The 13,022-nt window shown below is 42.4% G+C and overlaps 1 protein-coding gene across 3 annotated transcripts in view; it reads left to right on the forward strand.

Annotated features, from left to right (window-relative positions):
• LOC115372488 (cGMP-dependent protein kinase 1) overlaps window positions 1-13,022 on the forward strand; it is an 85,471-nt gene that overhangs the window by 48,573 nt on the left and 23,876 nt on the right. For 2 of the 3 annotated variants that reach the window (XM_030070432.1, XM_030070427.1), the window contains exons 4-5: window positions 5,447-5,552; window positions 8,490-8,553. In XM_030070432.1, the coding sequence (XP_029926292.1) occupies window positions 5,447-5,552; window positions 8,490-8,553 (170 nt within the window). Of the gene's footprint in view, window positions 1-5,246; window positions 5,262-5,446; window positions 5,553-8,489; window positions 8,554-13,022 lie in introns of those variants that run through there. The other variant, XM_030070428.1, reaches the window with a different exon arrangement.

Consider the following 13,022-nt stretch of genomic DNA (forward strand, 5'->3'; position numbering starts at 1 on the left):
GAGCAACCCTCGAAGGAACAGAGCTAAATGTGATCTTGTAAACTTAAGTGTGCTTTTGATTCATTGTGTGTGTGTGTGTGTGTGTGTGTGTGTGTGTGTGTGTGTGTGTGTGTGTGTGTGTGTGTGTGCCTCACAGTAAAGTGAGCAGAGAGCTTCATTAAGGAGGAGAAGTTAAGCTGTGGGAGTGGGCGAACGACAGACGGTGGGAATAGGTTTTTGAGTAATGGTGAAACCCAGCTGAAATCCCCTCAGTCCCAAACATCACAACCGTATTTCAGAGTCAAAACTCTCATGGTGGGTGCTCACACTAATTTGTTTGGAGATGTCACCCTTTCTCTCAGAGCTGCATAACCAAAGGTTAATTATAGACAAGTACTAAATGATAATTCACAGTCTAGCAGTTCCTAATATCTGCCATTGCGCTAAACCCTGAGCTAAAGACACACGTGGATTAATATTCCCATGGTTCTCTTAACACATTTTCCTTATGGTGTGACAATGATTTAATTGCAGGCATAGCCATGTTGTGAAATGGGTCTCTAGAGTGGCTGAGAGAGAAAGTAAGTGGAAAAGAGAGGGAGACACATGGAGAGACACACAGAAACACCAGATGAGACTTTGCTCTGAATGTGCAGTATATTGTCCAAATGTCGCTCGCTCTCATATTGTTACAAGAGTGCGATTTTTCTCTACGTGCTGATCTACATTCTGGCACTTATCCGCTGTCAAATAATGTGCACACAAAATAGTATCAAGCTACGTTTACACTCACAAACAGATTTATCTTGATGTGACTGTGAAAGATTCCTCACACTCTTGAGTGCTGGAGCTGTAATCTACCCTTTAGTACAACTTTTAGGCAGCTCTGTTTTTGGAAAAGGTATGCTGATTGTAAGTCATGCAAATGGCAGTTGCTTTAGGCTTTAGGGGCCAGACATAGACTGTTTTTCAAAGATAATTGAGTCATTTTCAGCTCGATTACACTTCTCCACACAGCCACACTAGAGAACACAGATCAGGAGATCATAGAGCTGAGATAACTTGCTCTGGCTTTTTATGCCTCTAGCTATACGCAGGTAAAGGAAGTGCAAATACTTGCTTGTTGAATTACGTTTTGATGTTGTCAAACCCTAGACATGGTTTTGATAGTTGTCAATTTTGGCAGCCATTACCTCCCTGCGATTACAGTATGATTATTAAATTTGGATCAGTGTGTAGACAATTATCTTGGAGCTCATGGATCTCTCTGATGTAACCTAATGAGCAGGGAATACCCACTGAATGCAAAAGCAAAATTGGTTCAAATAACATGAGGGCTGCATAATGTTGGAAACTGATCTAACTCAGTCACACTGAAATTCTGACTACTCCAAATGAATGAGTGACTCCTTTAATCCCTCGCATGCATGTCTCGGCATGTGCTCTATCTTGTTGGTGATCCCCATACATGCCGATGACTGCTGTCATTTGGCTCTGATGGAAAGCCTCGTTCACAGCGCCTGGTACACACACGGAGCTAATTGTCCATTTTCTTATTATTTAACAGATGACCAAATGTTTGGCAATAATCACAATCAGCGATGCCATTGATCTGGTGTCTTAAATAACTGGGAAAAATTGAGGGCTGAGGGATTACAATCAGTGCATCGAGGAGAAGAGAGGAGCACAAACAAAGGATAATGATATAGCCTAGTGTTTGGTTGTGGGCAGCGTGGTTATGAATAGCCATACTGATCTTAGCAGAGTGGGCTGATATTATGAGGTCAGGTCACATTCATCCTGAGGGGGGAATTCAGGCAAAGAAATTCACATGAGCAGTAGCAGGCATGACATAAACTGAGGCTGCTCCACTGTTCATTTTGTAAACAAAGATCCTGCTAAATATCTTCGAAAGAATACCTGGAGACATAACAAAAGCCATAAAACTTGAATTTTGAATGAACTTTGAACATGTAATTAAGTTGATTTTGCATTTTCTTCAAATGTTACAGCAATAAAAGAAATACTCTCTCTGCTATTAGATATTGTAATAATAATATTACATTAGCATATGCATCTTGTTAAAGCGTGTGAGTGCATATTTTTAAACCTTTCACCATTATACCTGCTTTGAAGCTAGAATAATAGAAATAATAAGACCACAATAAGACCACAATAAAATCTAAGAGTTCTGCTAGAAGTAACTGTGGACTAATCTATCTGATGTGCATCTAAGAACCTTTCTGTTCATTACACGAAAATGTTTGTTGATATTTCAGTGTTGCATGGATTTTCAATCCACTATTGTGTCATTGTTAATGTCCCAGCGGTCACTGCACTGTAACACCACACCTCGCATCTCCTCACATCTCTCTCGCACCGCCTGGGGTGCTCTATGTTTGTTCATATAGAAAACTGTCAAGCTAATGGCCAGCAACTCATGAGCATTAAGCCATTCATCTATGCACACACACACTTCAGGATAACTAGCTCCCCGAGTCTCACTGCAATTTAGTCAAGTCTCCAAATAATACGTTTACCTACTGCAGTGCGCTGCAGGCTGCTACATATCTTATTTCCCAACGCCCCACACTCCCACACGAAGCCAAAACACTCTGCTGCACACTGCTTAGTGGGCAATGACGTCTAACCTCCCACTCTTGTTGCTCCAGGGTCGTATTAGGTGGTGACTCCAAATAATTTCTCTCCACACCTATGTTCATATAGTGGGCTGGTTGGCTTCTACCACGCTGGAGCAATTTATTCCCATCCCATTGCCCCTTTGCACCAGCAAAAATAACCTTTTGATTTGATAAGGCCAAACTAGATCTAGATTTCATCTTTTGCTTTAATCTAATCTTAAGAAATGGCTTAGAAATGGTTGCAAAGAAGAGTAGAAGTTTATTAAAGTGGAACATAAATCTTTGGAGCCTGGCGCTTGCGTTATCTCACTGTCAGATGGTTGCTGTGTGTGTGTGTGTGCATGTGTGTGTGTTTATGGAGACTGTATCTATGTGTATCTCTGTGGGTATTTCTATGTCTGCATGTCTGTTTTCAGCTCGGCTTCAATGCATCTGTGCATGTGTCCATCTGTATGTTCTGGTGGTATGTTTGAGAAAAAGTCTCTAACTAAAAACAGTGTCAGGCTGTCTAATGAGGGTGTCTCCCCTGTGGTTCGACCCTGTTTAAAAGCCTGCCAAACTCTATACTTGCAGAGGGAAGGCGACGTGCTCATGCAGGCCTTGTGTGTGGGTGTGCGTGCCCTTATATACATTTTTACATTTATATATACAGTCCATCTCGGCTTATTCTTCTGTGTTTGTGACCATGTGTGTCGTGTCTGCATTTGGTTTTGTGCAAGGGTGGGTATGTTTCATATGTATTATGATAATATTAATGCCAGATATACACTCACTATAAGCTCACTGTAAGTGGTCCCAGGTTCAGCCTTCATCCTGCTGAAGTGCCCTTGAACAAGACACTCAATAAGACACTACCATCTAGTGCCACTTTTCCTGCTTTGAGATCTCTGCCAAGGGGGGCAAGTGAAAATAAAATATCCCCACAGGGATTGATAAAATACAGTTTTGTTGTAAAAAAAAAAAAAAAAAAAAAAAAAAAAAACCTCTGCATTGTCTCTTTTGAGATTGTGAAGCGGAGTCAGACCATGAGGATGAAATGGAGGGAACAGCTCCAGAAGCAGACGAGCAAAACACAAAGATACAGCAGAGTCAGCCAGCTAAGTAGATTGACTCTTTGCTGAAGTTCTCCTATGATTTTCTAGAGGGCTCCCCGGAGATCTCCAAAAGTGTTTTGGGTCAGCCTTTAGATTGTTTCAGTCCTCTTTCAAATTGCTCCCCACAACTGCTTCTATAAAGAGAAGATTTTGAAGTAAAAACAAGAGGCTTTTGCACTACACTGGCAGTGACGATAAAAAACTGTTTTTTTAATAAGAAGTTTTTAATAAGGATTTTTTTTTAAATAAGAATCACAATGAAATGGTTACAACAAGAGCACATGATACCCTCTTTGTATCATGATATATTTTCATGTATCATGATACAAATCGTATTGTGACCCCTGTATCATGGACAAGTTCCTTGCCAATTTCTAGCCATGATAAATGCTGGATATACACTATATTACCAAAAGTATTCGCTCACCCATTCAAATGATCAGAATCAGGTGTCCTAATCACTTGGCCTGGCCACAGGTGTATAAAATCAAGCACTCAGGCATGCAGACTGTGAAACAAGACATTTGTGAAAGAATGGGCCGCTCTCAGGAGCTCAGTGAATTCCAGCGTGGAACTGTCATAGGATGCCACCTGTGCAACAAATCCACTTGTGAAATTTCCTCGCTCCTAAATATTCCACAGTCAACTGTCAGCTCTATTATAACAAAATGGAAGCGTTTGGGAACAACAGCAACTCAGCCACGAAGTGGTAGGCCATGTAAAGTGACGGAGAGGGGTCAGCGGATGCTGAAGCGCATAGTGCAAAGAGGTCGCCGACTTTCTGCACAGTCAATTGCTACAGAGCTACAAACTTCATGTGACCTTCAGATTAGCCCAAGTACAGTACGCAGAGAGCTTCATGGAATGGGTTTCCATGGCCGAGCAGCTGCAGCCAAGCCACACATCACCAAGTGCAATGCAAAGCGTCGGATGCAATGGTGTAAAGCACGCCGCCACTGGCCTCTAGAGCAGTGGAGACGCGTTCTCTGGAGTGATGAATCACGCTTTTCCATCTGGCAATCTGATGGACGAGTCTGGGTTTGGAGGTTGCCAGGAGAACGGTACATTTCAGAGTGCATTGTGCCGACTGTGAAATTTGGTGGAGGAGGAATTATGGTGTGGGGTTGTTTTTCAGGAGCTGGGCTTGGCCCCTTAGTTCCAGTGAAAGGAACTTTGAATGCTTCAGGATACCAAAACATTTTGGACAATTCCATGCTCCCAACCTTGTGGGAACAGTTTGGAGCGGGCCCCTTCCTCTTCCAACATGACTGTGCACCAGTGCACAAAGCAAGGTCCATAAAGACATGGATGACAGAGTCTGGTGTGGATGAACTTGACTGGCCTGCACAGAGTCCTGACCTGAACCCGATAGAACACCTTTGGGATGAATTAGAGCGGAGACTGAGAGCCAGGCCTTCTCGACCAACATCAGTGTGTGACCTCACCAATGCGCTTTTGGAAGAATGGTCAAAAATTCCTGTAAACACTCTCCTCAACCTTGTGGACAGTCTTCCCAGAAGAGTTGAAGCTGTAATAGCTGCAAAAGGTGGACCGACATCATATTGAACTCTATGGGTTAGGAATGGGATGGCACTTCAGTTCATAGTATGAGTAAAGGCAGGCGAGCGAATACTTTTGGTAATATAGTGTATTCTGAATGCATAGAGGTTATATACAGTGTGCACCACCTATATTTTGGTTGCATGCTTATGTTTTTTCCTCTCTTTGCAGCTCTTACAAATGTCAAGCTCTGGGCCATCGACCGACAATGCTTTCAAACCATCATGATGAGAACGGGGCTCATCAAACACACAGAGTACATGGAGTTTCTGAAAAGGTGAGCAACCGAGGCAATTGCACGCGCACTCACAGATGAATGGCCTGTACAGGGCTTTGATCTAAAATGTACTGAATCAATTAACAGCACAAATTCAATGGGATATTTAGTGGAAGTTTCCTTAAACCTTGTTTTGCCAATAAGTGATATAACTCAGCATTAATTTTATGGTGCTTCAGCTAAGTGTCACTCATCCTACTGGAAAAATACCCTTGTCTCCTCCTCCTTCTCCACTCATTTGTCTATCAAAGATCCATTAGCATAAAGGTTTAAAGGGAAGTGGAGATGAAGGCAGGAGAAGCCTATTATCACATTAAAAAGCCAACAGACTCATCTTGTTTCGTGAGCATAGGATGAAAGAAAGCCTCATCAAAAGGCTAAGGGACAGCAGCGTTCAAGATGCATGAGGTGCAGTCACAGTGTACTCAGCCCTCACCTCCAATCTCTCCATTTGATTGTCTTCTCTCTCTGTCACCCACTTAAGTCGCCATCAGGAAAATTGTGAAAATTAGACCACGAGTGTCATATATTACAAATGTATGTTCAACCCTTGCAAGTGGCTTTCTCTCAGGGTAAATGTGCATTTGTCAGTACGCTGCAGAACATTATTCTTTTTGTGATTGTGAGAGAAATAATCTAACCAAATTGCAACACAGCATTATAGCCAGCACAATAATTTGGGCTTTGTCTTCCCTCTGTCTTTCTTTCTTTTCTCACCCGCTCTCGCAAACAGTCACACACACACACACACACACACACACACACACAAACACACTCTACTGTAGTTACAGTATGTGTGCGATCACAGACCCAGCATCGCAGAGCAAACACAGTGCTTTAGTTGTGTGTGTGTGTGTGTTTGTGTATGAGTTATGGTTATGGATCGTTTCTCTAGGAGAAAAACCTCATGAATCACCACGATTGTGATTGTGGGCTCTGTCACTATTTGACAGAGTTGATGCAAGACAGGCGGGTGAACGCAGTGCACAGGAAACTAGTCAGCTTTTTACTGTAAGAGGAGACGTCCCCGGCCCAGAGCAGCAGTCCATGACATTGGCGGGGCAGTCAAGATCAAGCCACATCACCCCCGTCTGTCTCCACCCTTCCACCCTAAGTCATAACGTTCAGTACCAGAAGTCTGACTAGATCAAATAGCTCCAATAATCCTACCTTCCTGTCTCCGACTCAAGCTACGTTTAAAAAAGATACAAAATCCTTGTTCTCACTTAACAGCACGGTGACCTGGTCTGCTACATACATACATCTCTGAGTAGCTCTTGCATATTCAACTGATAACACTCTTGCATTTTGACCTGCTTTATAAAAGGAAAATACAATGTGATCTTTAGTTACTCTAGGCTGTAAACATTGCTTTGTGAGTGCAGCTTGTGAAGGACCATCTACAGGATAAAAATGGCGACCTGTAGCAAGAGCATTTGTTGAGTTACAACGTGCATAGATTGCTATACTCCTGTTTTGTTTCCCAGCAGCAGGTCTAATAAAAGAGATGTACATTAAACAATAGAGAAAAACACACGCATGTCCCTGTGAGCCCTTTTCGCACTCCTTGTCTGCTGTGAAATTATACAGTAGCTCTCAACAGCTGTGGAGGAGGGACTCATGAAAAACCTCTAATATGAGAGAGAAACTCCACCCTGCACTGTATATGAGAGCCAAGGATGCTTGTGAGGACTCTTTTTTTATCCATTCCTAGCATTCATGAGAAACTTCATATCCTCCAGACACATCGCCTCACTCTCTGAAAAGTGTATCACATTGAATTGACATTTGTAAGGCCAGTGAGCCATCACTCCACACTCTGCCCCCACAGCTTTAGATAAAGCAGGCGCCTGTGGCTATCAGGCGCGGAATAAAGACACACAGCCATCCGCCCACTGATGCACCAGATTTGTGACAAGCTCAGGCAAAACATAGGAAATGAGCAGGGGGAAATGTTAATCAATCCCATCAGTCACAGGAAAGTTTGTATCAGTGTTTAGTGGTGTGTCTGAAAGTCATACAGTGGTCACTGTTGGTTTCATTGTGGCAAAAACAGATGCTTTATTCACATCACATAGTACCCTGGTTGTAATATTCTTGGAGGGCTGGAAGTCAAAAACCATCTGTGAAACCCCGACTCTCACCTTCCTTAATTAATCTATTAGATCAGAAGTGTTCCACAACAGGGGCTTTTGTTAGTGTTTATCACTTCACAGCTTGAGGGCCTAAAGCTCCATATGTTTCCCATCGAGAAGGGGGTCTATCTGATCGTCCGTGCACTGGCTAGCCTGCTAGCTACTGCCTTTGTCTAGGAAAGAACAACATGAGGAGCAACAGTGCAGTAGCGAGGGCCGAGGCTGGGGGCCAAGTCAAGATGGTTCAGATTACTGCAATAAAGGATGGAAAATGAGGGGGAGAAGGAGATGGAGAAACAGAACGAGAGATGATACGGGCTGATAAAGCCCTTTGTTCCCCAGCATGGGTTATTTTCTCTCCTTCTTGATAAACATTGGGCCAGTTTTATTTAGTAGGCTTGATAACAGGCAGATAGCATTCATTGGGGCTGCCAGGAAGTGAAAAGAACAAACATTAGAGCCTCATTGTGGTGTGTTGAACCTCAGGATCTGACGCAGGAAGCGTAACCAGACACCTGCATCCACTATAAATTGGAAAAAAAAAATTAACCATATACACTGATAATATACAGGCCATCATCCATGCACATGATGTCAACTTGTGGAGCTAATTTAGTTGTCCCTCAGGTCAAGCCATGTTTACATTCTGGCCGGCTGTACCATAAATGATGCAGATATTGCCAGCAATGCTGTTTAACACGTGTTTCTTTTTGCAGACAATCACAACAGTCAGTCAGTCATGCATTTGTGTGATCTTCATCCCTGTCACTTCAACACCCTCCCCCCCTCCTTTCTCCTACAGCGTCCCCACTTTCCATGGCCTGCAGGAGGATATTCTGAGCAAGCTAGCCGATGTCCTTGAGGAGGTAAGTGTATTGTTCTAAAGCCTCTGACATCTGCAGCACACGGCTGCCTGTCGAAGCCACTCCACACATCTCACTGCATGCATTTCATTTCACTTATTGTGGTGAAAAGACGGGGTCAGGAGGGCTACTCATGCCTTTATCAGATAATGTGATTTGGGTGACTGCAGTCGGAGAATTTCTGTGGAATGAACAGAGTATCATAGGGATTTCAGGGCAGCTGTTGTTGGGTATGATGATCAACTAAAAAAATTCACCTACTAGAGAATGATTTTAAAAGCAACTTAACACCTAATAATTATGATTGGAGTTGATTTAGAGGTTTAATACATCACCGCCATTATCAGAGGCCACATTTAGCTCGTAAGAGACCACCTTTCCTGAACAAGTCAGTGCACATTGTTATCCAAGTCATTTTAATGTTGAAAGGTCATTTATTCTGACTGAAACATCACCATGGTAATCTAGCTCACATAATGTTATTATTATTTTTTTTTTTATTATTATTGTGGTTGAAGCTTTTTCTGTAAGAAAAGGGGCTTCCCTGTTGCTGAGCAGAATGTCTTTGGCATACATGACTCTGTTGAGACTGTAGGTTGTAGAGGTGTCATGGCTCTCCATGTCCATGATTTGATTTGACTTTGGATTTTAAGCCCACAATTTGATTAGATTTTCGATTTAAACTTGACTCATAGGTTCAGATCATTGGTTTTATGCCCTCCCTCACAACTGTCACTTACATTTTCAGATTCTTTGAAAAGATTGGCTACATGGTGTCAACGTGATATGACACATCTTTCTGGTGAAGTCACATGTTCTGGCTGTTTTAGCCTTTGTGACTTCTGATCGCCTCACGCTAAAATCATTGGTGGCAACATGTATAACTAATGATCTATAACTAAGGTAGCTTGTGTATTTGGATTGTGCCTTACCAGAGTGGCTATTCCTGTTTTCCAGCACCCTAAGTTTAGTGTCTACACCGGGAGCTTTGGCCCCAGGAACAGAAGTGACAGAGGTTGCTGACATTGATCCTTCGGGTAACTCCTGAGTCCCCTATGACTAGCATGAGGGGCTCGGGGCAGTCAGGAGAAGCAGAGCAGCCACTGGGACTAGCAACAGCAGCAAAGCGACTCACAACTGGGAGCAGATGTGAATCGGGCCACACAAATGATGCCTGGCGGTGGCAAGACTTCTCCCCTCTCAAGACTGAGATACTTGGGCTATTGTTTTGGGAAAGTAGACAGTTCAAAGCTATCAGAACCATGGATAGCGCTCTGACACACACTGATATAAACAGATGGTCAATCAAATCAGATAATCAACCAACTATATTTGGACTGTTTGCATAACTATAGCTGTTAAAAAAGCAGGCAAGTTGCTTGACAACTATCCTATAGACTGCTGTAAATATGGAGATGAAGAAATATGGAGATGCGTTTATCAGTTGATATCCTCGATTGAAATGTCAGGATAAGTCTCTGTTGCTGGCAATGGGGATTTATGGAGCTTTGCCATTTTCTCCTTTCTCGCTTGCCTTTTCTCACTGCCTCCTTTATGTTTGGAAGGCATGACTGCTCGCTCGGCTTGCAGATGTGTTCAGCTTGTTAGTCTTGACCTTCAGATTTGGCACCTAAACTAGCCATAACATAATGTGTCAAAAGATCAAATACAAACTTGACGTTGGACAGCAACATACACGTCAAGCCAGCAAAAAATCATTGCATATCTGTGACAACAAAAATACCAAAGTAAAGAAAATCATTATTTTGCTTGAAAAAGCTTCTTGTTAAATACAGTTTTGTTTATAGTTTTTATAAAGCACTTTTAATTTAATTTTAATTAATTTTTGTTCCACGTCACAAACCATGGTGTATTTGCACTGCCTGCACTGTCTATATTTATGCCATTGCTGTGCTCTTGCTGTAAGTTAGCAAGGAAGCATTAGCATCAGCAGGATAGCAGGCTACAGACAAAGAGGTAGCTAGCAGGCAGCCAAACCTGAAAACAATGCTGGAAGATTCATGAATCTGACGGTCGAAATCGAAAGCTCATCTCAGTCGATTTTCGATTTAGAATAGAAATCGTGACACCCCTGGTGGATTGTACGATGTTTAATATTGCATGCACACCACTCCCTTTGATGTTTTCTCCGCCATGATTTGGTTATGTGCACACATCCTCATTTCCACACTTGACTGTCGGGCTTTCAGTATGTTGAACTGCATTAAAATGTGGCCTCTGTCTCTGTCCTTTGGTGATTGAGTGTCTGTGTGAGTATGTGCACGATAGAGGGGCTGTGTGATTAAGAGAAAGCAGTCCTCATCCTTTTGCCCTAAAGTTCAGATAAAGAAGGCAATTAATTATGCAAATCTATGCAGTTTTTTCACTCCCAACTTAAGGCTTTCCCCCTCAGGAACAGATTGACCATCTGACTTTTTTGCTTAATCTTGGCAGAGGCAGATGATTTTATATCCACTACAGCAGTTCTTGATGTATATTTGATGTTGTTTATTTGTCCATGTTTCAAGCAGGAATTGTGAATTTATGTAACCACTTAGAGGAATAAATATTTCTGATTCTGATTCTGAACTGATGCTATAGTGCTCAAGTGTAGGGCAGAGGTAAGAACTACAAGTCATTTTAAACTGATGTCTGCAATTTGTGTTGTTGCCTCAGCTAATGTAGCTCCCATTTTACATGCCTGCTTATTCCTAATCAGGGTCACAGAGGGCTGGAGCATATGCCAGCAAACACTGGGCAGAAGGCAGTAAATGGTAGAGTATGGATCACCATATACTGCCTTAAAGAAAGAGAAGTTGGAGAGGCTGGTTAATTCATTTGTTAGGAAATTGCTTCAAGACCCACAGTGTCTTAGTTGAATAGCTTTGTTTGTGAAAGGAATCAGAGACCCTTCCTCAGGGGGAGACAACAATCAATGATGCACAATATGTAACACCATGGGGTGCGAGCAGGGAGACCGTAGGCTCTTATGTTTGAATGGAAGTCTATGGGCGAGAGGCCTTGCTACACTGAACAGTTGGTCTTTTTGAAAAAAAAAAAATCGTATGTGACATATAATAAATTAACCTTGTTGATCTTAATGAGGAACATGTTGGGCATGAGCAGCAAGGTTAATTTATTACATGTCACAACATATAATAAGTTAACCTTGATCATTTCACAGCGAGAGCCGTGATGAGACATAGAGACCTAAAGACGTTCTTTTGTGAGAGATTGCAGCTGAGACTGCGTTCACTGCAATGTAAGACCGCAGTTGTTGAAACATTTGTTCATGACGTCAAGAATTGACATGTTTGGCCTAAAATGGTGAATGTGGTCCAGCCACTGTGCTTTTGCCAGTGTTGAAACTCATGAATCTCCAATCTCATCCCTTTGTAGAAAATCTCTGGTGACACTACCTGTCACTAGCCTAGTAGAGTTCAAGTGGGCAAAGGTGCCTAACAGACCTAAGATTTAAAAGAACATGCTTTTGCTTTTTCCTCTTTTTTTTCTGTGATTCAGATGAGGTTGTAGACTCCAGTCTCATTCCAGTGCATCCAGTATGAAGACAGCAATGGGCTACAAGAGAATGGGATTAGCACAGTACCAGGATGTCTACAGATGTCTAGAGCCTAGTTTCTTTTTGCTCTTTTAAGAGTGTAGATGAAAACAGGACCCAAGAGAGGCAGTTCGGTTCATGCCCAGTCAGCACTCACAGGTTGGGATATTTTACAGCAGGTGCAGCAAGATGGGGAGGCTATAGGCTGGGCATACGTCAACCTTTATGTAACATGGTTCCATTGGGGAAAAGAAAGATGGTTGTGGTGCAGGACAAAAAAGCAACGTATGCCAAGGCTTCAGAGCTGGGTCAGTGAATGAACTGGGAAAATGCAGAGGCAAAGAAACGAGGTGAGCGGTGTTAGTTTCATTATAGGTGCAACCTTGGGATGTGCTGCCATCTCCCCACAAAACCTGCCTTTCCTTTGTGTTCAGGTATAGCTACTCTTTGAAATATGGTGTGGCCCAGAGTATAGTGACCAGAGAACTCTCACATCCCAGCGGTCAAATCCTCTTTAAACAAGGTCATCTAAAAGCTACAAACTATTATGCAAGTGGTTAAATTAGTGAGAGATGGACATACAGGCTTTGTTAAGAGACACCATGTGTAAATGGAATGAGTGAATCCACACAGCCAATAGGCCAAGAATAGAATTGCTGTTTTTCTGCCCTTGAAGCATTCAGCATTGGTTTGGGAGATAGTAAACATCTATAACAAATGATGACATTATATCACGGAAAGTAAGTTATAAAAGATAAAACTCAGTTGATTTGCAGCGGCCGTATTGCTGTTGTTGCACAATTTACTTATTGACAGGAACAGACCAATGACAGCCTTTTCAGTGTGAAAGGCAGCATATAATTGGCTTTCATTTCAACAGAGGGTAGATCATTTGCCAAGAACAAATGGCTGT

This window comes from Myripristis murdjan, chromosome 15, assembly GCF_902150065.1.
Source record: "Myripristis murdjan chromosome 15, fMyrMur1.1, whole genome shotgun sequence".
Taxonomy (NCBI): domain Eukaryota; kingdom Metazoa; phylum Chordata; class Actinopteri; order Holocentriformes; family Holocentridae; genus Myripristis; species Myripristis murdjan.